A 23396-nucleotide genomic window follows, 5' to 3' on the forward strand; every position below is an offset into this window, starting at 1 on the left:
AAAAAGGATGTCATTTGGGTCTTTACAGCACATTTGGCAACGCATTCAGGCATTTTATGTGTGTGTGAATTCCCTGGGAACTGAAGCCATGACCTTGGTCTCTATCAGAGAAGCTACAGGAAGCCCGAAACAGAGAATGATTTCCTTTTTTATATGATTTATATTATGACACTGTATGACCACATACGTTCCCTTATTTACAGACACTTTTTATTTGAAAAGTTTTGCAGTTCGTTTATTATTCCCGAGCAAATAATGAATAGAAAATATTTTTTAAACACTTAGCCACAAATGTATTATTTTGAGTTGAACCCCATTCATGTAGAGTCTCTCTTTTTTCAACAGGGTATCTGGGCTCCTGATGGCGAGAATGTGAAGATCCCAGTGGCCATTAAAGTTTTGCGTGAGAACACCTCGCCCAAAGCCAACAAAGAAATCCTGGACGTGAGTGTGCAGGATTTTGCTTTTTAACAATGTCACTGGGAAACGTCAACACTCAAGTATTTTGGTATTTTTGATCGATTAATAACTGAGTTTTGTAAGCTTTGACATCAGCCCTTCTGAAGCGCACCCGGGTTAGTTTAATCGGTTGGATTGGCTTTTCCTGGAGAAATTGACGCTGTCAAGCAGCTTACGTTCCTTCCATCATTTGTAGTTGATACTAGTATCGATAGGTTTAAATCTGTTCTAAGCCTGTGTTAGTGAACCCTAGGTTTATTTATTTGAATTAAGTGCAAAAGTTAGGCATGCGACTCGAGTAGGGCTGTCAAACGATTAATCGCATCCAGAATAAACGTTTGTGTTACATTATACATGTCGGTATTTTTTCATGCCAAACATTTTTTCCAAGCATCCGATATGTATTTTGTACGTGTGCTCACATGTAAGCGGTTTGTGTCCACAGGAAGCGTATGTGATGGCTGGCGTGGCCTCCCCGTACGTGTGCCGTTTGCTGGGTATCTGTCTCACCTCAACGGTTCAGCTGGTCACTCAGCTCATGCCGTACGGATGCTTGTTGGAGTACGTCAGAGAGAACAAGGACCACATCGGCTCTCAGTACCTCCTCAACTGGTGTGTTCAGATCGCTAAGGTAAGACATCTGCGACATGTCACATCACACATCACGATACATAATATCTCAAATAAAGTTCACCCAGTAATGAATATTCTCTCGTCGTTTAGTCCTTCCCATTTGGTAGATTTCAAATCTCACATGTGAACGTTTAATACCTGCCACGTCACGTGTTTGTGTACGTAGGGAATGAGTTACCTTGAAGACGTGAGGCTGGTTCACAGAGACCTTGCAGCTCGAAATGTTCTGGTGAAAAACCCAAACCATGTGAAGATTACGGACTTCGGTTTGGCCAGACTGCTAGACATAGATGAGACAGAATACCACGCTGATGGGGGAAAGGTGTGTGTGTGTGTGTGTGTGTGTGTGTGTGTGTGTGTGTGTGTGTGTGTGTGTGTGTGTGTGTGTGATGTTCTCAGTAAACCTAGTGAGCTGCCTCCCTATCTAGTGTGTACATACTTTCTAAGGCAGAATCCTCATAGAACTCTGACTTCCTACATAAACCAGGCGGTGTCATCCAAAATTGTGCTTCTTTTAGTTTTTTAATATGGTGAGAAATCGTTCACAAATCATAAATCATTTTTAATAACATGGAACTAGTTTTATTAGCATCCTTTAGATTTGGATATAATTCACATTGTATTGTGTATATTTGTGTTTGGTTAAACAGTCAGCAAATCTATCCTGTTTTTATACATGTATTTTGAGATGATGGTTCATGAATAATATACTGTAGGTGCCCATCAAATGGATGGCGCTGGAGTCCATATTACACAGGAAGTTTACCCATCAGAGTGACGTATGGAGCTACGGTCAGTATCCGAATGAGGTCACGGTTTCTCTCCTGCTTTAAACCCTCTGGTTTCAAATAACCTCGCGGCTCTTTTTGTCTCAGGGGTGACCGTATGGGAGCTGATGACCTTTGGCATGAAACCGTATGACCTCATACCGGCACGGGACATTCCAGAACTGCTGGAAGGAGGGCAGAGACTCCCCCAACCCATTATCTGCACCATAGACGTCTACATGATCATGGTCAAATGTGAGTGCTTGTTTCTATGAGGAGAAGAACGTCTAACATAGACCACAATTGTGTTCTTATTTATTTGTTTGTTAAAGAAAAATTGTGTCCATGGAGCTTACCTCAGGGTTCCCACGGGTCATGGAATTTCTGGAATATCATGGATTTTTCAAAGGTCTATTCCAGACATTGAAAGTCATGGAATTCTGTATATAATTTTTGTCGAAGTCATGGAACATCAGGGATTTTTGTTTGTCACTTTAAATTTTAGGTTTCATTTATCAAAATGTAATTTTTCTATACTGTATTTTTCAGCGTGTTTTTTAACACATTTTTGTGTTTCGTTATGGTTATCTTCAGCGCCATTTTATTCCCTTCCTGCTTGTCACCTGCCAATCGCTTAAGTCAAATGCAGTCACCTGTACCTCTTCACTAAGGCAAAATGCCAGGAAAATGTACATTTCAAGAGCTTTGGTTAAAAAACGACCCCTTCAAAGACTGGGTTTCATTCATTAGAGGTCATGGAAATTCAGCTTTTTAGTCAGTGAAAGTCAGGGAATTTGACATTTGGCTAAGAGTGGGAACCCTGTTACCTGTAACTGTGAAGTATTGATTTATGCATTATTTTATTAATTGTTTGATCATCTTCACCAGGTTGGATGATCGATCCAGACAGTCGACCCAGATTCAAGGAGCTTGTGCCCGAATTCACCACTATGGCATGCGATCCTCCACGTTATGTTGTCATTCATGTGGGTTCATTTAGAAATATTCAATTCAATTCATTTATATAGCGCTTTTCACAATGTGCACAGAAAGGTCAAACACAGCACAGTGCATGGTGTTTATAGAACAAGCAAGATCATTCTAATAAATAATATCTAATAAATAAATAAACGCAGTCTCCCGGTGAGCAAGCCAACACTGCCCTGCTGTGGCGAGGAACCCAAACTCCAATGAGAAATAAATGGAGAAAAAAAACCTCGGGAGAAACCAGACTCAGCCGGGAGGGCCAGATCTCCTCTGACGTGTCATAGCTGCACTCAGTGACCCCGACCAAAAGCCACCAAGCAACGTCCACGAAGAACAGGGAGAGCCCACCAGCCGCGACCCAGGAAGCCCCACCCGCCGAAACTGTGCAGGTCCAACCCGGTCCCATTCCGCGATCAACAACAGACAACAGAGGAACAACCAGGGAAAAGTAGTAATGGCATAATTAACTTTATTCCTCTGTTGTCCGACATCGACCACAAAACAAGACCAACCAGACCAGACCCACACAGTCCCAACAAATGAAACGCCCAGAACCACAACCAACAAGCCCCCCCTCCACTCCCTACAACACCCACCCAGCAACCTCCAATCAAAGTCACTGAGTGCAGCTATAACTTCAAACTGCTGTCGTGTGATGTAAGTTTAGCATTAAATACCAAGTATTGTAAATTTAGCATTTATGTGACAGGTAGTCTATCTTTGCTCTCGGCTGGGGATGGAATTGTCTGAGCTGGGCCGGCCAGATGGTCGCCTTTTTCTTGGGTGGTGATGGAATTGCCTTGGATGGAGCTGGGATGGTCAGTCAGTCCGCAGGCTCTCGCAGGAGGATGGCACGGGATTTTCAGATGTAGCTGGCGTAATCTCTAGTTGGGGATGGGCATATGACGGTCATCTGGGCGTGGGCGAGGGCAGAAAGAGAATAATTAGCGTAGCTGCTGTTCATTAGCTATGTATTAGTGAATGCTTGGCTGAAAAGATGTGTCTTTAATCTAGATTTAAATTGGGAGAGTGTGTCTGACCCTCGAATAGTATCGGGGAGGCTATTCCAGAGTTTAGGTGCTACGTATGAGAAAACTCCGCCCCCTTTGGTGGATTGAGTTATTCTAGGTGTTATCAAAAGTCTGGAGTTTTGAGATCTTAGAGAGCGTGATGGGTTGTAGTGTGGTAGAAGCTCTGTTATGTAGGTAGGGGCTAAACCATTTAAGGCTTTATAAGTAATTAAAAGAACTTTAAAGTCAATACGATACTTAATGGGTAACCAGTGAAGGGTTGATAACATTGGGGTTATGTGATCGTATTTTCTGGACCTGGTTAGAACTCTGGCAGCTGCGTTCTGAACTAACTGTAGTTTGTTTATTGATGCTGCAGGACAACCACTAAGCAGTGCATTACAGTAGTCAAGTCTTGAGGTCACACATGCATGAATAAGCTTCTCTGCGTCAGCAACACATAGAATATTTCGCAATTTGGCAACATTTCTAAGGTGGAAGAAGGCTGTTTTTGTGACATTTGAGATGTGATTTCCAAATGACAGGTTGCTGTCTAATATAACGCCGAGGTCTTTAACTGTATTTGTTGGAGTAACAGTGCAGCCTTCAACTTGCAAGTCATAATCCGAAATATTCTGCTCACGTGTCTTTGGTCCGATAAGTAATATTTCTGTTTTATTAGAGTTTAAAAGAAGGGAATTACTAGTCATCTAAAGTTTTATATCTTCAATGCATTCGGTGCACTCGATGCAGAAATATCTCGCGATTGTGTTCTCTCATTGATTTGATACATTGAGATGATACATTTTTGTCAATTTCTTGCAGAACGATGAGCAGATGAGTCTGTCGAGTCCAGTTGACAGCGCGTTCTTCCGCACGTTGATGGAAGAAGAGGGGGGTAACGTGAAGGAGTTACTGGACGCAGAAGAATATCTGGTGCCTCAGACTGGTCTCTTCAACACCCACGGAGAAATCAGGGCGAACGGACCGAGCAGACATCACTCACACCGAGTCAGAGAAGCTTTTATTCTCTTTCTCTCTCTGTTATCATTTACCCACCCTTTTGTTTCTTGCTTTGGGTTTTACATATTACACACAAAAAGGGTCAACCTGTAAACTGAGTTTTCACTTCTCAGTTTTCACATCAGGCATTTTAACATGGCTGTGTTTTTCTCATTCAGAGCACAGATCAGGGCTTGGAGACGGACGGCATGCCGAGCGGCAGAGGTTTTTACTCCTCTGTAAGTACGCTGGGGCAGAGTCAGTACCCAACCCTGCCCAGGGGGGCAACAGCCAATGAGAGTTGGCCAGGAACGCAATACCCCTCCTTAGTACGGAGCATATCATACCGTTCAGCGGATGGCCAATCAGACTCTGTGTTTCTGGATGGGGACGTGGAGGAAAGCGGTCCTCCGTCAAGCCCAGGGCGCTACTCTAAAGACCCAACCATCCCCAATGGCATAGATGGAGAGCTGGAGACCGACGGGCCTCATGGTTTCCTTACACACACGCTTCCACGTGGAGCGCACACACAACCTGGTGAGTGATAAGAGGATTCAACATGAAATTACCCGTTTTAGATGCTGACTCATCTTGCTATATTTTCTTTGATCTTAGAGTACGTGAACCAGGATGTCCCTTCGGGACGTCCAAGCACCCTTCCGCGCAAGGCGGGGGAGAGGCGGTTTATTAACGGTCTGTGTACAGGCCACAGTGTGGAGAACCCAGAGTACTTGGTGCCTATGGGCAACATCACGACTGCTTCGCCCGCCTTCGACAACCCCTACTATCATGATATCGCAGCTAAAGCTAAGGCCGTCGCAGGAGCGCCCATAAATGGCGGTACAACTCACAGGCGGCCCAATGGCTACGTGACCCCCACAGCAGAAAACCCAGAATACCTGGGCTTAGCAGAGACTTGGAGTGGTCAGGTCGAGTACACCTGAGAGGTGTAATACAGAGATGAATGTACTGACGTGTGAATGACGTGTTTCTCAAAGGACGTTCTCGCCAATAGGAAAGATTTCTCACGAAACCCATGTAGCATTCTGTGTTGGATTTTTAAACTTGGACGCACTTCCGGTATTTGCCAAAAAGATGAACTTTGGAAATTTGTCTGAAAATTGATGGTACGAGTTTGTAAGACTACTTGAATGATGAATAACACACTGGATGTTTTTTGGATGTATGTTATAAACTTTTATTAGGATTTCTGTTTGGATTTTAATGTTTGGCATCTCACAAACGCATCACTCCTTTTTCTGGAGGTGCAATTAAATTCGGAGCCAGGACCGTACACACTGTGGTTTCCAGACTGTTGCGTGAGATCTGAGCAGAACAGACGTCCACGCGATGGAAACGGTTCTGTTCATTGTGTAAAGGTCCGGAGTGAGCAGCTAGGCTACAGTGCCGATGAATGAGAGAGACATTATTACCAGCCGAACTGGCGTGTGGTGTTTGACAATGCAACTGGCTATGAAGATTGAACATTTCCCCTCTGTGACATATGCAGGGTTTTACATTTTTAAACTTCTTGTTTGAGTAACGATAATAAATCGTCTTCATGGGCTTGGTAGCAGTTGTACAGCAAAATAAGCCCACATGTATAGCAGGGGTGAACATTTTGTCTTATTTCAACCGAATTCAAAAGAAAGTTTTATTTTGCAAATGAACGAGACAATGAAGTCATTCTTGTGACACCGTTTTTCTACACTTTGAATGGCATTTCATTACAAATTTGAATTCCCGTAATGCATCTAAATTAGGGATGCACTGATGTATCGGCCATTTCTGGATTCATTTAAAACCGCCAGCATATCGGCTATTGCATAAAAAGAACGATACTGTATTACTAACCATTAGTTCATTGATAACTATGTCTGTTGCATAATTCAACGTTTTTTTCTCTGAGTAAGATAATTAAATATCTGACAAAACAAAGTTAAATCTGAACAAAATATAATCTGATATCCTTTGAAAAAAAACATTAGAACATTGCAAGTTGAAACAAGCAGTGGTTTACATGGAATTTAGAACAGCTATAGAGACGTTGATATTTATATATCAGAATTGGCCATAGTTGTTTGTTCAAATCTGTATCGGTGGATCCGTAGTCTTACACTAAACTGGATGTTTTACTTCTAAATTTCTTATGGTTATTTTATTAATGCTGATATCAAGTTCTTAATATTGTACAACAGCTGGTTTTAAGGAGTAAAAATTATTATTATACAATTTTTGTGTCAGAAATGTAATGAAAATTAAAAATAACCCGCTATGGTCCTAAAAATAGACTGCTGCTTATTAGTATTTCTTTTGGTTTGGAGTTGAATCAGGACAGAAATCTGTTTTTTGTATTTCATGAGTAACAGTTTTTATTAGATTCACCTGAGGAGATGCTTATCTTTTGTGTTGTATATTTTCATTATACTTTTCAATGTCAAAACAAGTCTGTCAAGGGAAAATGTATTTTATTTTTTCTTTGCAGTAATGTATACAATGTATTAGTTGATGTAACGGGGTGCTTTCCGAAGGCTGAATCATTTGTAATGTCGCGAAAACGAGAACAGATAATGGGCCTCATTTATAAAACGTGCATACGCACAAATTTGAGTGTAGAATGTTTGTATTCAACAATCGACAGCAACGTTCGTATTTATCAAAACAGTCTTTAATGCGGAAACGTGCTTAGCGCCACGTGGCGTCAGGGTCTGAGCAGACGTGTGCACATTTGCTGCGCACAATTTCAAGATCATTTTCGTTTTATAGATTTCACATCTGTAATCACACGTACTGTATGCACTTTGAGAAATGATCGTAAAATCTCATTTAGGACGGTTTCGGTGCAGCGTTTTATAAATGAGGCCCAATGTTACCTTTAACCCCAGACTTGATCATCCATGTCTATATTGTGTATTCTCATTGAAAAATATACACACATAGTGTGCGTTCCTTTCAGAAGTGATCTTCCCTTCACTCTATCCCCTGTCAACAGGTATGTGGCTTGAAAAGAACACACTTTTTGGTCAAGTGTGTTTGAAACAAACCAGCAACACATCGCCGCCCTGATTGTTGTCCCTTCAGAGTGGCCTGCGAACGCGTCATTTATGCTGTTTGGAAGGCGCTGAGACACTTCTAACACTGAACACAGTGTTGTGGAGTAAATACTTCACAGAATTGAAGAATGTGATCTGATTTCCATATATTAGCAGCTGTGGCCTCTGGGTGGATGAACGGCTCCATTGTTCCAAATGACAAGGTCTGCCCTTTGTTAACTCCAGCGTTCAGTTAATACGTCACTTCTTTAAAGCAAGACGTGTGTATTTATTTGACGTCATTACACATTCAGTGGGGCAATTCATACATTATTCATCATTTTCACTCAACTACGTCAAAACACATCGTAATATCCACAAGTTTTTTATCAATCAGACTTGAATGGTTGATTTTCTTATGGCGTACTTAACTGAATATCATTTTTTCTGTAGGAGTGTGTGAAAAATGAAAGAGTGTAAGAATGATATTATGCGTGCTAATGGTACTTAAGAGTATTTTGATGTTAGCCCAAACAATGACATGATTGTATTTCTGCATAAGGAACGAGGGAAAAATGTCGAATTTCTGCCTGGTCACTATGCATAGCCAACCTTTCAAATGTCAGTGCTGTTAAAATGGACGGAAGATCACGGGTTACCCTTAATACTGTTCTGAATTCAAACTAAATTCAAATCTGCGTGTTTGAATGAAGCTACATGGCAACATTACGGACGGGACGGTGAAAGATGCAAAGCAGTCGTTATTTTAGCAGTTGCGATATATATCCACAATGGGTTTCAGAACCCAGTTTTCATGCCATGAATCAGTGCATCAGTATCCAATGGTGAAAGTCTATGCAATCACATTGAAGGAATTGTTACCATGATTTAACAAATCTGTACACTTTAAATGTTTATATGTACTTTTTATATGCAAATTGTCCAGGCCTTTTTGATTTGTGGTTTTATGGAAATTGTAGACTTGTGATGTAATATTGCTATTCTTCCTGTGAGCCATTAAACTGTAAATGTATGTCATGGACTCGATGCACTCGTACACTGTCTGCTCTATGAATTATACAGTACCAACGTGCATAAAATGGTTTGATATATTTACAGGCTCGTATAAACATTTACTTTTTTGAATACTTTGCTTCTTGAGATCAACGTTTTAGTGTCAAGTGGCTTTGTTTAGACTTTATTACTGAGTTACTTGTGGATATGGGCATGTTGGCACGGTTTGTGATTTGTTTTATCATTACTGTGCTATGAAATCGGGATTAGAATGTGTGAATAAGAGAGATTCGTGGCCTGATGGTGGAAACGTGGCATTTTTGATGCCAAAGGTTGAGACAGACAATCCCTATCCTAATGTATAAATTATCAAATGTATCATGCCAATCTTTACCTTTAAATGTTTATTTTGGACTTTACTCGATAGTGAACATATAGGACAATCATGCAACTAGAGAGTCATTTTATGACACTTCAACTGTGTTTACAAATGCTATAGTAAGACCAGTGAAGTCATGTTATATGCAGCACTGATTTCAATTTCAATTCAGTGCCATAAATCAGGACAGTTAATATTTTATTCTGACACAAGAAAAATTCATAACAGTAGTTGTTTTGTGTTGTTGTGTCACGTTAATCAAAATTAAAACAAGCTACTGGCTCCACTTTTCTAATATGAAAATCGTTTAGGCTTTTCCTGTCCTTCATTTTGCACATTACTTGTCTTATGATGCAACATCCAGCGAGACGTGTGGATTATCGACAAACTTCCTGACACGCAAATCAGTTTTCTTGTCGGCCATATTAGAAAGTATAGCTGTAATTTTGAATGTATCATTGATCATTAAACGTATGCTAATTTGCTAAAGTTACCTCAGATAGCAAAATTATAAAATATCTCTGTTTTTAGATGTGTGTTTTGATAAGGAAGTTCATTCGTTTGACACACCTCTTAATACAGTAAATATTTCTCGGGTTTGTTTATTTTTCCAAGTAAATAAATGAGTATCCTAATACGGAACCTTGGATAGGGAAGACATTTTGAACACATCGATTATTGTAAGTGTAGAAATAAATTGGATTGTTGTAAATACAGTGCATACACCATCTTTATCGCGTACTTGTTGTAGTTTGTGTAATGATACAGGCTCGTGTGCAGAAGTACATGAGTTCATTGAAGTCTTTCGAAAGGTTATTCGTTCTGTGTTTATCTCTCGTTGTTTTCTCTGACTCTCAAGGCGTGACGGAATGATTAGTTGATGACTGAATTTCCAGATCTTAACGTTGAGACGCCTTCCATGCTTTTTGGATTCTGTCCTTTAATGCTTTATATCCAGATGATCTCATGTCAGGCTCCACTATTGCTTCTTTCTGCAGATGACTGTAAATGGTGTGTTGAGGGTTTCAGCTGACCGGTAAGGCAGGGTCAGACGTGTGTTTTTGAATTCCTTTCGGGTGTGAAGTGTCCAGGCTGACAGGCAAAGAAAGAAACCGGAGGGATGCACCGCTTATGTTAGGCTGAAGACTCGGGGCTGCCATGGGTTTGCTTTCTAGTTTGGCAGGTAAACAGTCATCTGATGCAGCTCCCATGTGAATACCACTGGACAGAGAACCCTGAGAGTTTGACCTGAAGATGGAGTCTGGCTGGGCTGGAGTCTGTGAAAACAGTGCATTCAAATGAATTGGGTACCAAGCAAAGAAAATGAATGCATTTATCTTTAAAGGGTCTATAAATCAATCTTTAAAAGGACCATAAAAGAACAATAATAGTCCATAGAACCTCAAAATCTTCTAAAGTCATACAACACTTTTGTCTGAGTGAGTCCGCTGAACCTCTGAAATCCGATTCAGACTAAATAATAGTGTATGACGTGTTTTGTATGACATTTCTTTTTGGGTGAACTGTCCCTTTAAATGTACTTTTCAGAGCTGTTGTCCATTTTGAATCTTGATCTACTGTGATGCTCACCGATGTTTACATCAGAACTATTCCTTCATACCTGGCTCAGTGCTGTAGAAGGTGTTTACCTGTATGGTGGTGGTTCTACAGTCTAGTTGAATGTTTGACATAGGGTACAAAGTGTGAAGTACTGGTGTACTGCTTCCATACAGCGTGGCGGGGTCAGGAGTGTGACTGTACGCTGGACGCACGGAGGGAATTTGTCGCCGAAGGAGCTGGAGGATCACATTGATGTCTGCTGTCATTCTTGTCTCAAGTCTGGAAGAGATGCAACAGAAAGCTGAATTATATTACATGAATAAATACATTTATGAAAACGCTATAAATAAAAATACATTTTGGGGCCTTAAAGGGCCAGTTCTTCACAAAATTATTTTCATCATTTGTTTTTCTTTCTTCTGCGGAACACAAAAGAAGACATTTTGAAGAATGCTGGTAACCCAACAACACTGCCCTTTTGACTTCCATTGTATTAACATGTTTTCTAAATATCTTCTTTTGTGTTCCACAGAGGAATGAGTCATATACAGGTTTTAAATGACGTGAGGGTGAGTAAATGATTTTAGATTTTGGGTGAAGTGTCTCTTCAAGTACCACGTCAAACCTGTTAAGCTGACTCGGAGCTCCAGTCTGGACTCAAGTTCGCTGTGTTGATGATCTGAACAAAGAGGAACACAAGAGATGTGTCGAGACTCTTCAGGATATTGAGCTGACTGATGATCAAGCCAGCAATGATACAACCCGGACGGATGGGCTTGTGTTAGGAAGAAAATCAAACAATAATTCAATTCAAAACAATAATAAGTGCCAGTGTGAGAGATTTTACTTTGATTTGGTGCTACACTCCTAACGGTGGAGTCCCAGCATCTACCAGCAGGGGTCAGCTGACCAGTTTAACCAGTTCGACCATAAGTACATCTAAATATCTAAGCAACTCTATGAGCATCCTCACTGTATATTCTCCTAAATAATTGTTTACCCACCAAAGTGCACCCTGTCCATGCCAGACACTGCGCTGACCCCAGAAGCATCGCATGGTGGTATGAGTCTGACCGCAGGAGAGGGAAAGTCCAGATGTTCGGCTTCAGAGGAGCACAGCTCACTGTTAAGACTGGACCTGGAGCTACCGCAGCTGCACATCTCCTCCCAGTGCGCATGAGTGACTGGTATATGATGATGACCCAGTGTCCAACACATCCCAGAGGGGTCGCTCTGATCCATTCCATCTTAAGAAGCAACATAAACTCATAATATGAGTTAGGGGACAAAAAATATGCACCTTTCTCTGCACGTATCTCTCTGAAAGAACTTGTGACTTGTACGTTTTGTTGTTTTTTTAGCCGCTTCATTCATTTCACCCAAAATTCTTTGCGTATCCAAGGGCCTGTTTGTGTGCTGTATTTCAATTCAATTCACATTTATTTGTATAGTGCTTTTCCCTGTTTACACTATTGCAAAGCAACAATCTAAAACGCACATAAAACACCAACAAATTGGAAAAAGTTCAATTAAAAATGAGGAATCATTTTATAGTCTGGAGCCTGTGTCATCTTTGATGTGTTGGGTCATCTGACGTCTGGGAGGCAGGATCCAGACTGATGAGCCTCCCGAGGTGGAAACAAAGCAAATTTCTGTATTTGGGAGTGCTTTACTCACCTGGCCTGTTGCGCCTGTCCAGCGAGTTTTTGCGGTGTCGTACCCGGTTTGCATGGTAACCGCGAGCTGAGTTTTCACTGGGCAGCATTTGGATCATCTGATCAGCCTGATGACATGACAGTTGAAGACATTCAGTGGCTCAGGTTCACTCATCTGTTCTGTAACCTGTTTTATACTCAAGAATCAAGGGCTGTGTTTGAGGTTTACGCACGTCTCGTAGGTTGAATGTGATTTCTAGGTTCCTCCAGAAGCTCTCGCCAAAGGCTGGATACATGTCCAGCACCTCCAGGAGGTCATCTCTTCGGATACTGTGAAGGTCACAGTAGGTGAGCGCCGTAACATCGGCATTGCAGTGACCAGGGTCCGCCCACAGGTTTATGGGCTCGCCAAATATATCATTCTTTCCTATACAACGAAACATTTGTCTCAATAAATCTTATAAACGTACCTGTGTTTAAGTGTTTCGCGTTTTTCTCACCCAGTATGGCAAGCACTATGTTATGACGTGACACCTGAATGCTTCCACGAGAGATGAAGTGGAGGGCTTTGAGCATATCGCCGTGGTGATAGAGGGTGTCTCCAGGTGGGTAGTGGGTGGTTTTAAAGTGCTTGGCGAGAGCTCTGAGACACGCTTTACTTGCCCCGCGAAACACTCTGCAGTTCTGCAGAAGACTGCGCTTGAGATGCAGGCAAATGTCAGCTTGCAAACATTCTGGAAAACCTCTCAAGACCTGTTAGTACATAAAAACATGTTCGGCTTTCGGGGTACCATACTAATATACTGATATACTGACATTTGAAAAGTGTCTTAAAGCTTACTGCATTCATATCAATGCCGTTTGTGTAGGACCACGCACGCTGGAAATATTCCTCCAGTCTCTGTCTCAGATCTCCAGGTATCCGATGGAAGCGGATGAACTCTTTAACTCGGAGCAACTGCGTATGATAGCGCGCCGTTCCCGAATAAAGCCTCTGAATTATTGCTGAGACATTCCCAAATATGCTGGCATACATGAGGGCTAATGTAAGAAGACAATGAGAGAAATTAAAGAGTGAAACTTTTGTCAGACAATGAGAGAAGTCAGTCTACATGGTTTAGGTAGGGATGGAACGATTCACGGTGCGATGCGGTTCACGGTACTAATCTCACGATACGATTCTTTCCCGGTTTCATTTTACAAAATGAGTTGTGACAAATTAGAAACGAAAAACCATTCTCACGTTAATTTCACTGTTAGTACATCCGACCGTGAGCGTGAAAGCTGGCGTATACGCAAAGTTTTTGTGCGTACGCAGCGTTGATACATGAGGCCCCTGGAATGGTCAAAATGGATGTTTTTGGAGTCTGCTGGCTTTAACCTACTTTGTCGTCATTGGAAGGGTAAGTCAACTGTGTTAGCTAACGTAATCGACCCTAGCTGTCCTTGTTTGTAAGATCACTGATCGTGCAGGTTAAACATGACCAAAAAACTAAATGACCCTCCATTGAAGCCATGGGTGGTGGTCAGACACAATGGGGTTATGTTAGGAGCCCACTGCCATTGCACAGCTGGACTAGGCAAGTGCTGCTCTCATGTGTCTTGTTTAGGTTTTGGCAGCATAACCACAGAGAGGAAGAGATAGCGGGGGGCATGTGTTGGTCAGCACGTTTTATTGCAATTAACCATTTAATCGGGGATCCGGGTTCCTTAGGAATATGATAAAATGATTTGCCCATTGCTTTCCCCCGCCTGTTCTGGCATCCTGGCGCACCGCAGCTGTCCACCATGTTAAAATAGTTCTATTTGTAAGGTCTAAACAGCCTGGTTTTAAATGATTGTTTGACCACTGTGTCAATACCAATGCTACAGCCGCTCTAGCGCTCTCCTGATAGCCTGCCAAAATAGCTCAAGAGTTCAGATTGCTAGACATCAACCTCCGGAGCTCTATGCAAAAGTTTCTTTAAAGAACAAACTAAGACTTTGTCTGTGCTTTTCTTGGACTCTTTTTTACACAGCGGCCCTTGCTATTCAAGACATTTATTGCGATTCAAATAACATCTCAACCGGCTTGAATCGTCTCATATTATAATCGATTTTCCACCGGCTCACGGTGAATCGTTACATCCCTAGTTTTAGAGGTACAATTTTTACACATTGTAGAATCTTTTTAGAATGAAATGCATAGTTTACCCAAAAATGAAAATTCATAATTTACTCATTCTCATGCCATCCCATCCCAGATGTGTGTTAAAAATATATTCAAATGCTGTCATGTTATCTTTTCCTTCTGAAAACTCGTATCTCCATAATCTATTTTGTGTTTGTTTTTTTGCCATAAATCATTATTATTACTGCACCTTTGTTTGTCACTGGGGTTGGTAAATATCTAATCCATATAAAGTACTAAAAAGACAATGTATTTATTTATTCAAAAAGTGTTCCACTTCCATTTCCTGAGAAACAGCGAATTTGGACATACGAGGTTTCAGAATGTTCTCACATCCTCAGGTTATCAAAGTGTCATCCTGTTGGATATTTTTCTGCAAAACATTTTTACGGTCCACAAAAGAAAGTTGTGTGGGATCGGACCAATAAACGGTTTCGGGGAGAACGTTTCCTTTAAGCTACTCTCTTGGTTGTCTTTAGAGTAACTTACAGCCAATGAGCATGACGCAGATAGAGAAAATCTTCTCAGAGTTGGTGTTAGGAGAGAGGTTCCCAAATCCGACACTGGTGAGACTGCTGAAGGTGAAATAGAGCGCGGAGATGTATTTATCCTGAGTGGAGGGTCCGGAGCTGGCATCACTGTCATTATAATGCTTTCCCAGCTGATCGGCCAGATTATCCAACCAACCCGTCTTCATGTAAGGCCTCTCCACGTGGCCAATGGCGTACAAGATACAGGCCAGCCAATGAGCGATAAGCACAAAGGTACACATGAGCAAGAATAAAACTGCAGCTCCATACTCAGAGTATCGATCCAATTTCCGGGCCACACGGACCAATCGCAGCAGCCGGGCTGTCTTCAGCAGGCCAATGATAGTGGCTGTCGTCTGCAGAACGAATGACAAAGGTTTGAATGTCATTCTGACAAACAGATGCCTTTACTCTTTTAGAAAGATAAAAAACATTTAATAATAGATTGTGCCATCTCAAGCTAATATACCTCATCTGACCCAGATCTGAAGATGAGCATGTCAAAAGGAACAGCGGCCACCATGTCGATGAGAAACCAGCCTTTAATATAGTGGACGGCGATGCGTTTGGGATGGGTCACCACTTCATCGTTGCGATTTACGTACGTGGTCCTGAAATTGATCAGGATGTCTATGATGAACAGAACGTCCACTATCACGTCTACTAAATTGAGAGGGTTACAAGCGAAACCACACGGGGGTCTCCTCCCTTCTTCCGGCTCATTGAGGAGGAAGGCGGCTGAGTAGGGTGTGAAGATGGCTGTGTAGAGCACTAGCAGAAGAATGATCCAGTCCCACATGGCTTTGAAGGGACTGTAGTGCAACACGATCCACTTATGAATGTCTGGAGCTTGGAGCTTGTACTCAGGCAAAACATCGGCACCTAGAGACAGTACCTGTGCAAGAATCAAACGCATGAAAATCTGATCAAAACCACCCAAATCAGATGTTAAGTCAATGCTGTATTATTGAAGAGATGTGTCGGAATGGGTTTTATGGATAACATTAATGTTGATATGTTTGCTGTATCTTTACAGTTGTCTTCCATTTTTATGAGGAACCGAGACAAATCTGACACTTATTGGAGTCTTTGAGGTCATTTAAGAGAATTCTCTGAGCAATCATATTTTCCTTCGGTCTTTGCAATGCAGATGTATGGACGGCTCTAGCAAATCTAAGCAGATTTTGATTGGCTGATAAACTTGTCTTATATGTCATTGACACCAGAAGAAAGTGAGAACAAACAGGCCGCCTCAGCGTTTCCCTTAATCCACAAACACAATGATGCTATTTCAACATTTTGGACCAGGGGCCACAGGGGTTATTGATTTTCGCCATGGCAACGGGCCATTTCTCTCGCACTGACGCTTCATTTCGCTCTCCTAATGATCTTTCCACGAACGGGTTTGGCCACATTATTATCCATGTGCCACATTATCCAGACAACAACTAGAAAGTTAAAACAATGATGTAAACATATTGGTGGTCATCTGTAATGTGCCTTTACTCTGATCTTGGCTTTGAAAGCCTCTGTCATCCTACCTGTGTAACTTTTTCTGTGACATTTTGAGTGCATTCTTTGACCTTTGGGGTGACAAGCTCAATGTTGTTGGCCGGTGTGGTGTGGTTGGAGCGTCCAGGACGACGGAGGTTTAGATTGAATGACGGGAAGCGGTTGAAAGCGTTGCACTGTATCTGCTCAGATCTGGAGGTGGAGTTCCACAGACTGGACTTCAAATCTTGACAGAAGGAGATAAGAGATTCATTAGAATGAATTAGAGTAGGTACTAATTATTATTTACAAAATTAAAATAATTTTTTATTATTTTTAAAACGCTTTTACTAAGCGTTTTAAAATGGAATTCTTTATTACACTCTAAAAATGGTTGTGTAAAATCAGTTAAGGTTTCCACTTTCACACAGTGCATTGTTTCTTTAAAGATAATACACCCACACTACACATGGGCAATTGCAGCGTTAGGGATGTGACATAAAAACACTCAGAGAATGTATTTGTCACCAATATACTTAACCATTTCTTTATGTTTTACTAAACCCTTGTTGATAGAGTTTAAACTTAAACATATCAGTCTATGCACAAGTTTTTTTTAAGGGAAATAAACATGCGTTATGGATGTGACAAAAAAGAACACAGTTTTGGGGGGACAACAAACTTTGTGGAATTAAATTGTACAAACCTGAAGCATTTATACCCAACAAAGGGAGAAGGGATGCCTCTTCATAGAACATAAAACAGTTGTTTTATTTAAATAAATTGTTTTATTTAGACATGAATGGCCGTGTGTTGAGTTATTTTGAGGGGACAGCACATTTACACTGTTATACAAGCTGTACACTCACTACTTTACATTGTAGCAAAGTGTCATTTCTTCAGTGTTGTCACATGAAAAGATATAATGAAATATTTACTCAACTGTGTGACCCTGACCCTAATCCTAACCCATATCAAGTAACTATCAGTATTTTGTTGGGTAAGTGCACATAATGTAAAGTACAGCCAAATGGTTTTCTTTGGTAATCAACGGTCTGTATTGCAGGGTTGGGAGTGTTACTTTTAAAATGTATTCCGGTACAGTTACAATAATAAAAATGTTATCAGTTACAGTAATCTAAGTGTCACAATATAAAAGTAATGTAGTCCGATTGCTTTTGGATTACTTTAGGGTCCCATATGTAAAATAAATCATGTGTGATTTAACATATGAAAAAAATGATTTTCTTAGCTTGGTATACTGTGAAAGGCTGACTGAGACCAGTTTTACTGCACCTATGCATTGTTGTTCTTTTGTTGCACATATTGCTTCTATTGTTTCCCCCTACTTTGTAAGTCACTTTGGTCTGCTAAATGACTAAATGTAAATCAGAGAAGGAAAATTATTTAAGTTTTTTCATTTACACAGAAGCAAAGCAGCATCAGAATAGTCGTGAGGTGGCTCAAAGAAGAATATACAGTAAAAAAACAGGAACTTATTAGAGAGGGCTGCAAGAATAAAATGAAATTATTATTGTTGATTATTGACTTTGATATTGTAATCATGACTATTAATGTCGATTAACACAACACATTATAAACGTTATATTATTTATAGGCTATGTAGATTAAACAAATTTAGCAATAGACAGATTTATGCAACAGACAGTGTAATCAGTTACTCCCCAACCCTGCTGTATTGTCTTAAGAGGTAAGAACACAACATGCAAGGTTAAAAAATATATTCTATATATTCTCCAAGCACCATTTGTTGTGACTACATTTTTACATTTTGATTGCATTTGTTCTGGAGCTTGGCTTCCAAATGCAAAATGAAAAGCAATAGTTTATTTGTAACCCAGATAGCGTTACTCTGTCATGCAAAAAAAAGTTGAATAACATATAGACATTCAGGGAATTAGCTTTCATATGAACATCAGAAACATCCAGTCCAGAAAAACCCACTGCTTTGGCTCCAGGCTGGATGTCACTCCAGTGTCCCGAACGGCACACCAGTATATGTTAGATAATTAACCTGCTCTTACCATAGAAGTGCTGCATGGTTCTGTTCTCATGAATTACCCGTGAGGGGAATCTGTTACAAACCCAGCTTCATGCGGTACATGATCCAAATGTCTGCAAATCCAGCTGTCTGCAAACGCACAGAGTTGTCCCCTTGTTACCAAGCCTGGAACATTGACAAACTAACCTCACGTGGCCAAAGCCCTGTGTGACTCTGAAACCAGTCAATAAAAACATCACACCAAACATATTCACAAGTCAAAACAAACTACAGATGAAAATACACTCCTGAATGCAGAGTCCAGTTTTCAGCTTAGAGTTCCGTAAATGAGAAAAGACTCCGTTTTGGTCTCCAAGGAATCAATGTTCACATTAGAAATAATCTGAAGTGAAGGGCCTTGATGGGCTTTACATTGATCCAATGATGATTCATTAGATTTCTATGACAAAAAGAAAAAACAGGAAACGGCCTTGATCATTAAAATTGATCCGACTTCACATAGATGAATGGTCTGTATTAGCCATACAGATGTTCAATCTGACATGTTTAGAGATTGAAGAATTTACAATCTCATACAGTTTATGTTTTTTTTCAGGATTTTACGGTTCTAAGTGTGAGAAATTTACTTTTTTACCCTTTTTTTCTAGCCTCATCAAAACACGATGTATCATTCAATGATGTCAATTAATTCAACTGAATCACTTAAATAAAAATGCAATTGAATTGATAAATCAAAACAATTATGACCGTTAATTATAAATACAAAAGCAGCTGTACATTTTGCGCAAAATTAAAAAAAACTATAAGCTACTGTATAAATTATGTCATTATAAAAACCCATCTAGGGAGGCCTTGATTCAAATATTATAAAAGAATATTAAATGTTAGATAACCTATTCAATCAAATAGATTTAGCCTCCAGAACAAAAGAACATTTCTATCCATTTCTAACATTTCTTTTTTTAATTCTGGTTATGTTTTATAAACTTTATTAACAAGCAGGTTTATTGATTCGACTTTCCTTTGATAACCTGTTATCCACATTTATACAACTTCAAAAAAAAAAATGAATTACAGTGTGGTTGATTTAAAACGTGATTTTATTAAATGTTCACAATCCTGCCTGACATCCACATGCACGAGTAAAACTTCTTTATTCACGCAATGATAAAAGTATATTGTCAGACTGCATTAAGACATCATCCATTCACCATCAAACAATCAAACTGAGCAAGTATATTTCCAATCCATGAAGCATACGGGTCTATCATCAGTCTGTGCATTTTTCTGTACTGTGTGTCAATCACCTCACTTATTGTGAGTGCTAACTCTGTGCCTGAATGTTATCCCACACTCGGACCACATCTGGACAGTCATTGAGAGCCTCCAGCAGAGAAGAGGCCGTCTCCAGCTGAGCCCGATTCAAGAGAGACGGGGTGTGAGAAACAAACTCCAGACCAGCTGAAAGTGTGTGAACCCCCAGAGTGTCTAGAGCGCTCCGCACAGCCTTCATCGACGCCGTATCACAAATAAACTGAAAGGGAGAGGACAATTATTGTCACGTCATTATTATACTCAACATTAGATGGAACAACTCAAAATAACACACACAGAGGTTCTACACCAAGCTTTAATTACTGGCAATAATAATGTCATAAAGCTGGGTTTGATGATGATGTAGGAAACAAGTTAAAGGGAATAATTAAAATTGGACGTATAAAACTGTTTTAAATGTAGTTTTTAAATAATAGCTTTGACTTTGGATGTCTCACCATACACATCAAATTCCGACACATTAACCAAAAGGGAGACGAGGGAATACAATTCTAACATCTGTTTTTCACACCTGTAGTACAGGTCTCTCCTCCTCATCCTCAGTCTCCTGTACATCTTCAGCTCCTGCCTCAATGGCCAGTTCTAGAGCCTTCTCGTCCGTGATTTCATCTCTGGATGCTGCCACAAAGCCTTTCCTGTCAAAGTTACGGCGTGCCCCTTCACACAGAGCCCCACTGTGGACGAGCCGATAAAAGCAGGAGATTGAGTTTGAAACCATGTAGAAGTAACACAGCCTTTGTGTGTACAGATAATACATTTATATAGACCTTTAAGTCAAATGATATATTATGTTTCGTTTCCAGGAGAGGACTCATCAGTACTAACCCATGTTTTGTCATGATCCGTTTTATTTCTTGATGGGATCGTGTGTTATTGTCAGTCAAAACCTCGATAAGTAACGTGCAGCCGCCGGGGCCTGTGGCCTCATAAAGATGCTGCAATCCTGGCTTTGACTTCTGCAAAAGCAAAGGCAGAAAAAGGGGTTATAATACTGGAGAAACTTTTAAAAATTCAAACGCACAACCGTTTATAGTGACCATGGCTCTCAAGCTCCACAAAGTACATAAAACATTATGTAGTAATGTATAATTATGCAACAATGCTGTGTATGAACAAGAACAGGGCATAAAGAATCGCAGTACTTCTCATGCAAAGTGCTGTAAAAAAGGCTTATGGTGACCTGACAGTAAATCATTAGATGCTGAATGTTTTATATTTCATTTCTTATTTATGAAAGGCACAAATCCACGCATGTACATTTGACCGGCAGCAATGTTTAAATAGTAGCAGATGTATTTAACATTTTTCTTACAGCTCCTTTTATTGCTCCGTCTACGGTGGCTTTCGGTAGATTCTTGTTCCGACACTGTTCCAAAAGCTGTGCCAAGGCGACATTAAATTCTGGATTAGATCCTCCCTCTGAAAACATGAAAGCAATCTCATGCACATCATACACACCTTGATGGAGGACTACCAAATTCATATACCACGGTAATAACATGGAACCCTAAGGTACCATGTACAAGTGTATTTCATGCATTGTGTCTAGGTGTATATGCACCTATGTTGTATCGGTGTTCGCATCTACAAAATGGTTTCAATATCGACGTCAGTCTTCTTGATATTTATTGACTGCCGCTTGCATTCACCTCTGACTGCGATCCTGATCATCAGGGTGAATTTGGCAATCATCCGGGCTCGAGCAGCATCTTTAGGTATTTTAATATCCTTTACCTTGGACCATTTGTTGTGTCCTGCCCAGAGCGCAGGGTTCGAGTGCAGCCATCTGCATGTGTGCAGGACTGGACACCGAAAGCGTCGGTGAACCACTAGAGACAATCGCACTGTCTGTGTGACAGCTCTCAGCATCATCTCTCCTAACATTGTCCTTCGCTCACTAAACAGACAACAACACGTGGATGCATATAAGTGACCAACACGGATGACTTTAGTTAAACGTCAAAAAGTCATGCTGTCTTTCCTTTAGCTCCATGCATTCAGTGGTGCGACAAGGTCATTTTAAGGCTTTAAAACAACACTATTTACAACCATAATTTATTATAATCAGTGCGTGTTACTTACGAAATTGTACTATAAGTTAATGTTGAACTTCACCATAATTGTTCGCCGGTTTAGTGGCGGCGATTCACCACCAAAGAGCCTCGCAGTCCGCAACACCACCAGCGTCATTTCCTGTGAACGAACTTATGTCAAAATAAAAGTTCAATGCGCTAGAGCCATTCGATTGTAGCGAGGTTATTTATTTACTTATTTCAGATCAAAATATAAATATAAACAGGGAAAGCATTTGTTCATCATCTTAATTACGATGGAATGTAACATAATAACAATGATACGAAAAAGTCAAACACCAAATTTAAGCGAAGCAAAGCAGAGTTTAACCATTTAAAATCGTAAAATAACAAAAATCTGTTTTTTATTATTATCGTGTACAAAACTAAGGTGCGAAATAATGGAAGACACAAAAATATAACAACAAATAACTATTTTTGTAAATTTTGTAAAAAAGAATACAGTTGTATTAAAAATAATACATATTTAATAGAAAATAATATCTTTGAGAGCTTATGAGTGGAATGAACTTAGATAGCCCAGAAACTTTGAAAAAATGTAGAGACTACATTTCATCCTTCAGTATTGATTTGATGACAGACATTCCGTGGGACCGAACCCATAATAGTTGCGTTGCTATTGCAATGCTCTACCAATTAAAATACTGGAACACACCATGCAGAGAATTTTATTTGGAGAGGAGGTTGATTTTGATTCCATGGTGACTTTAAATGTGACCTTGAATGAACAACTTGTGTGAAAAACGTGTAAAAAAAATAATAATTGCGCTCAAACATAAAGAGAAGCATGCTTGTCTGGCGAACCAGCAGTCGCGATCATCTTTACTTCAGTAATCGGACGTTTTTCCAAGACAGAAGTATGAAACAACAGATGTTAAGTGCTGAAGGAAAAGGTGTTTAGGTGTGGAGATTGTAAGCTAAACCACAGAGCAACAGAGAAAAGCAGCAGTCTGAAAAGTCACTTCATATCTTGTAGTGATGTAACCATCGGGTCGCTCCCTCACTGACCATATGAGCGGTGTGTTGAGGTTGTAATCTGGGCAGCATGGACATCCCTCTTAATACACAGCAAATTTACCAAACAAAGTAGTAGGTTTGCCTGGGAGGCCTGACAAACACAGTATACAGTTTAGCAATCATCACGCTAAATTCCTTTACCTCAACTGACCAATTAAAATATTCGATTTGAGAGAGCCATGCTAGGGATGCTTATGAATGGGATTGGGAGGGGGTTGAAGAATAGACACTGAGGGACA

At 40.3% G+C, this 23396-nt stretch overlaps 3 protein-coding genes across 4 annotated transcripts in view; 1 reads left to right on the top strand and 2 right to left on the bottom strand.

The window, feature by feature from the left end:
• Positions 1–8937, top strand: part of erbb2 (erb-b2 receptor tyrosine kinase 2) — a 31894-nt gene extending 22957 nt beyond the window's left edge. Inside the window, exons 19-27 of the mRNA XM_057358067.1 lie at positions 346–444; positions 905–1090; positions 1259–1414; positions 1809–1884; positions 1968–2114; positions 2748–2845; positions 4682–4867; positions 5038–5395; positions 5474–8937. Coding sequence (XP_057214050.1) covers positions 346–444; positions 905–1090; positions 1259–1414; positions 1809–1884; positions 1968–2114; positions 2748–2845; positions 4682–4867; positions 5038–5395; positions 5474–5802 — 1635 coding nt within the window. The 3' untranslated portion in view covers positions 5803–8937. The remainder of the gene's footprint in view (positions 1–345; positions 445–904; positions 1091–1258; positions 1415–1808; positions 1885–1967; positions 2115–2747; positions 2846–4681; positions 4868–5037; positions 5396–5473) is intronic.
• A 1079-nt stretch (positions 8938–10016) lies between these two features.
• Positions 10017–18822, bottom strand: kcnh6b (potassium voltage-gated channel, subfamily H (eag-related), member 6b). The gene is given in 13 exon segments (XM_057358068.1): positions 10017–10560; positions 10933–11122; positions 11469–11484; positions 11487–11618; positions 11848–12090; positions 12521–12617; positions 12732–12925; positions 12999–13251; positions 13340–13539; positions 15158–15554; positions 15668–16093; positions 16740–16936; positions 18735–18822. Coding segments are annotated over 13 exon segments (2613 nt in total). The 5' UTR covers positions 18751–18822; the 3' UTR covers positions 10017–10308.
• A 979-nt stretch (positions 18823–19801) lies between these two features.
• On the bottom strand, positions 19802–22244 carry LOC130569261 (translational activator of cytochrome c oxidase 1). 2 transcript variants are annotated; one of them, XM_057358792.1, is made up of 6 exons: positions 22163–22244; positions 21697–21944; positions 21360–21466; positions 20873–21003; positions 20559–20721; positions 19802–20246 (listed from the first exon to the last, which is right to left on the bottom strand). In XM_057358792.1, the coding sequence occupies exons 2-6, from the start codon at positions 21929–21931 to the stop codon at positions 20037–20039; spliced, it is 846 nt and encodes a 281-aa protein (XP_057214775.1). In that variant the 5' UTR covers positions 21932–21944; positions 22163–22244; the 3' UTR covers positions 19802–20036. The 2 variants fall into 2 exon arrangements, with proteins under 2 accessions (XP_057214775.1, XP_057214774.1); XM_057358791.1 differs by having other exon boundaries at positions 22130–22238.
• Between the last annotated feature and the right edge of the window lie 1152 nt (positions 22245–23396).

Source organism: Triplophysa rosa, linkage group LG18, assembly GCF_024868665.1.
Source record: "Triplophysa rosa linkage group LG18, Trosa_1v2, whole genome shotgun sequence".
NCBI classification, from domain to species: domain Eukaryota; kingdom Metazoa; phylum Chordata; class Actinopteri; order Cypriniformes; family Nemacheilidae; genus Triplophysa; species Triplophysa rosa.

Excerpts from the sequence above, each read along its gene's own strand:
- LOC130569261 (XM_057358792.1), bottom strand. The coding sequence starts at position 21,931 with ATGTTAGGAGAGATGATGCTGAGAGCTGTCACACAGACAGTGCGATTG. Across the intron at positions 21,467-21,696 it reads GATCAGGATCGCAGTCAGAG|AGGGAGGATCTAATCCAGAA; the intron begins GTGAATGCAAGC and ends TCATGTTTTCAG. Across the intron at positions 20,722-20,872 it reads CGGATCATGACAAAACATGG|TGGGGCTCTGTGTGAAGGGG; the intron begins GTTAGTACTGAT and ends GCTCGTCCACAG.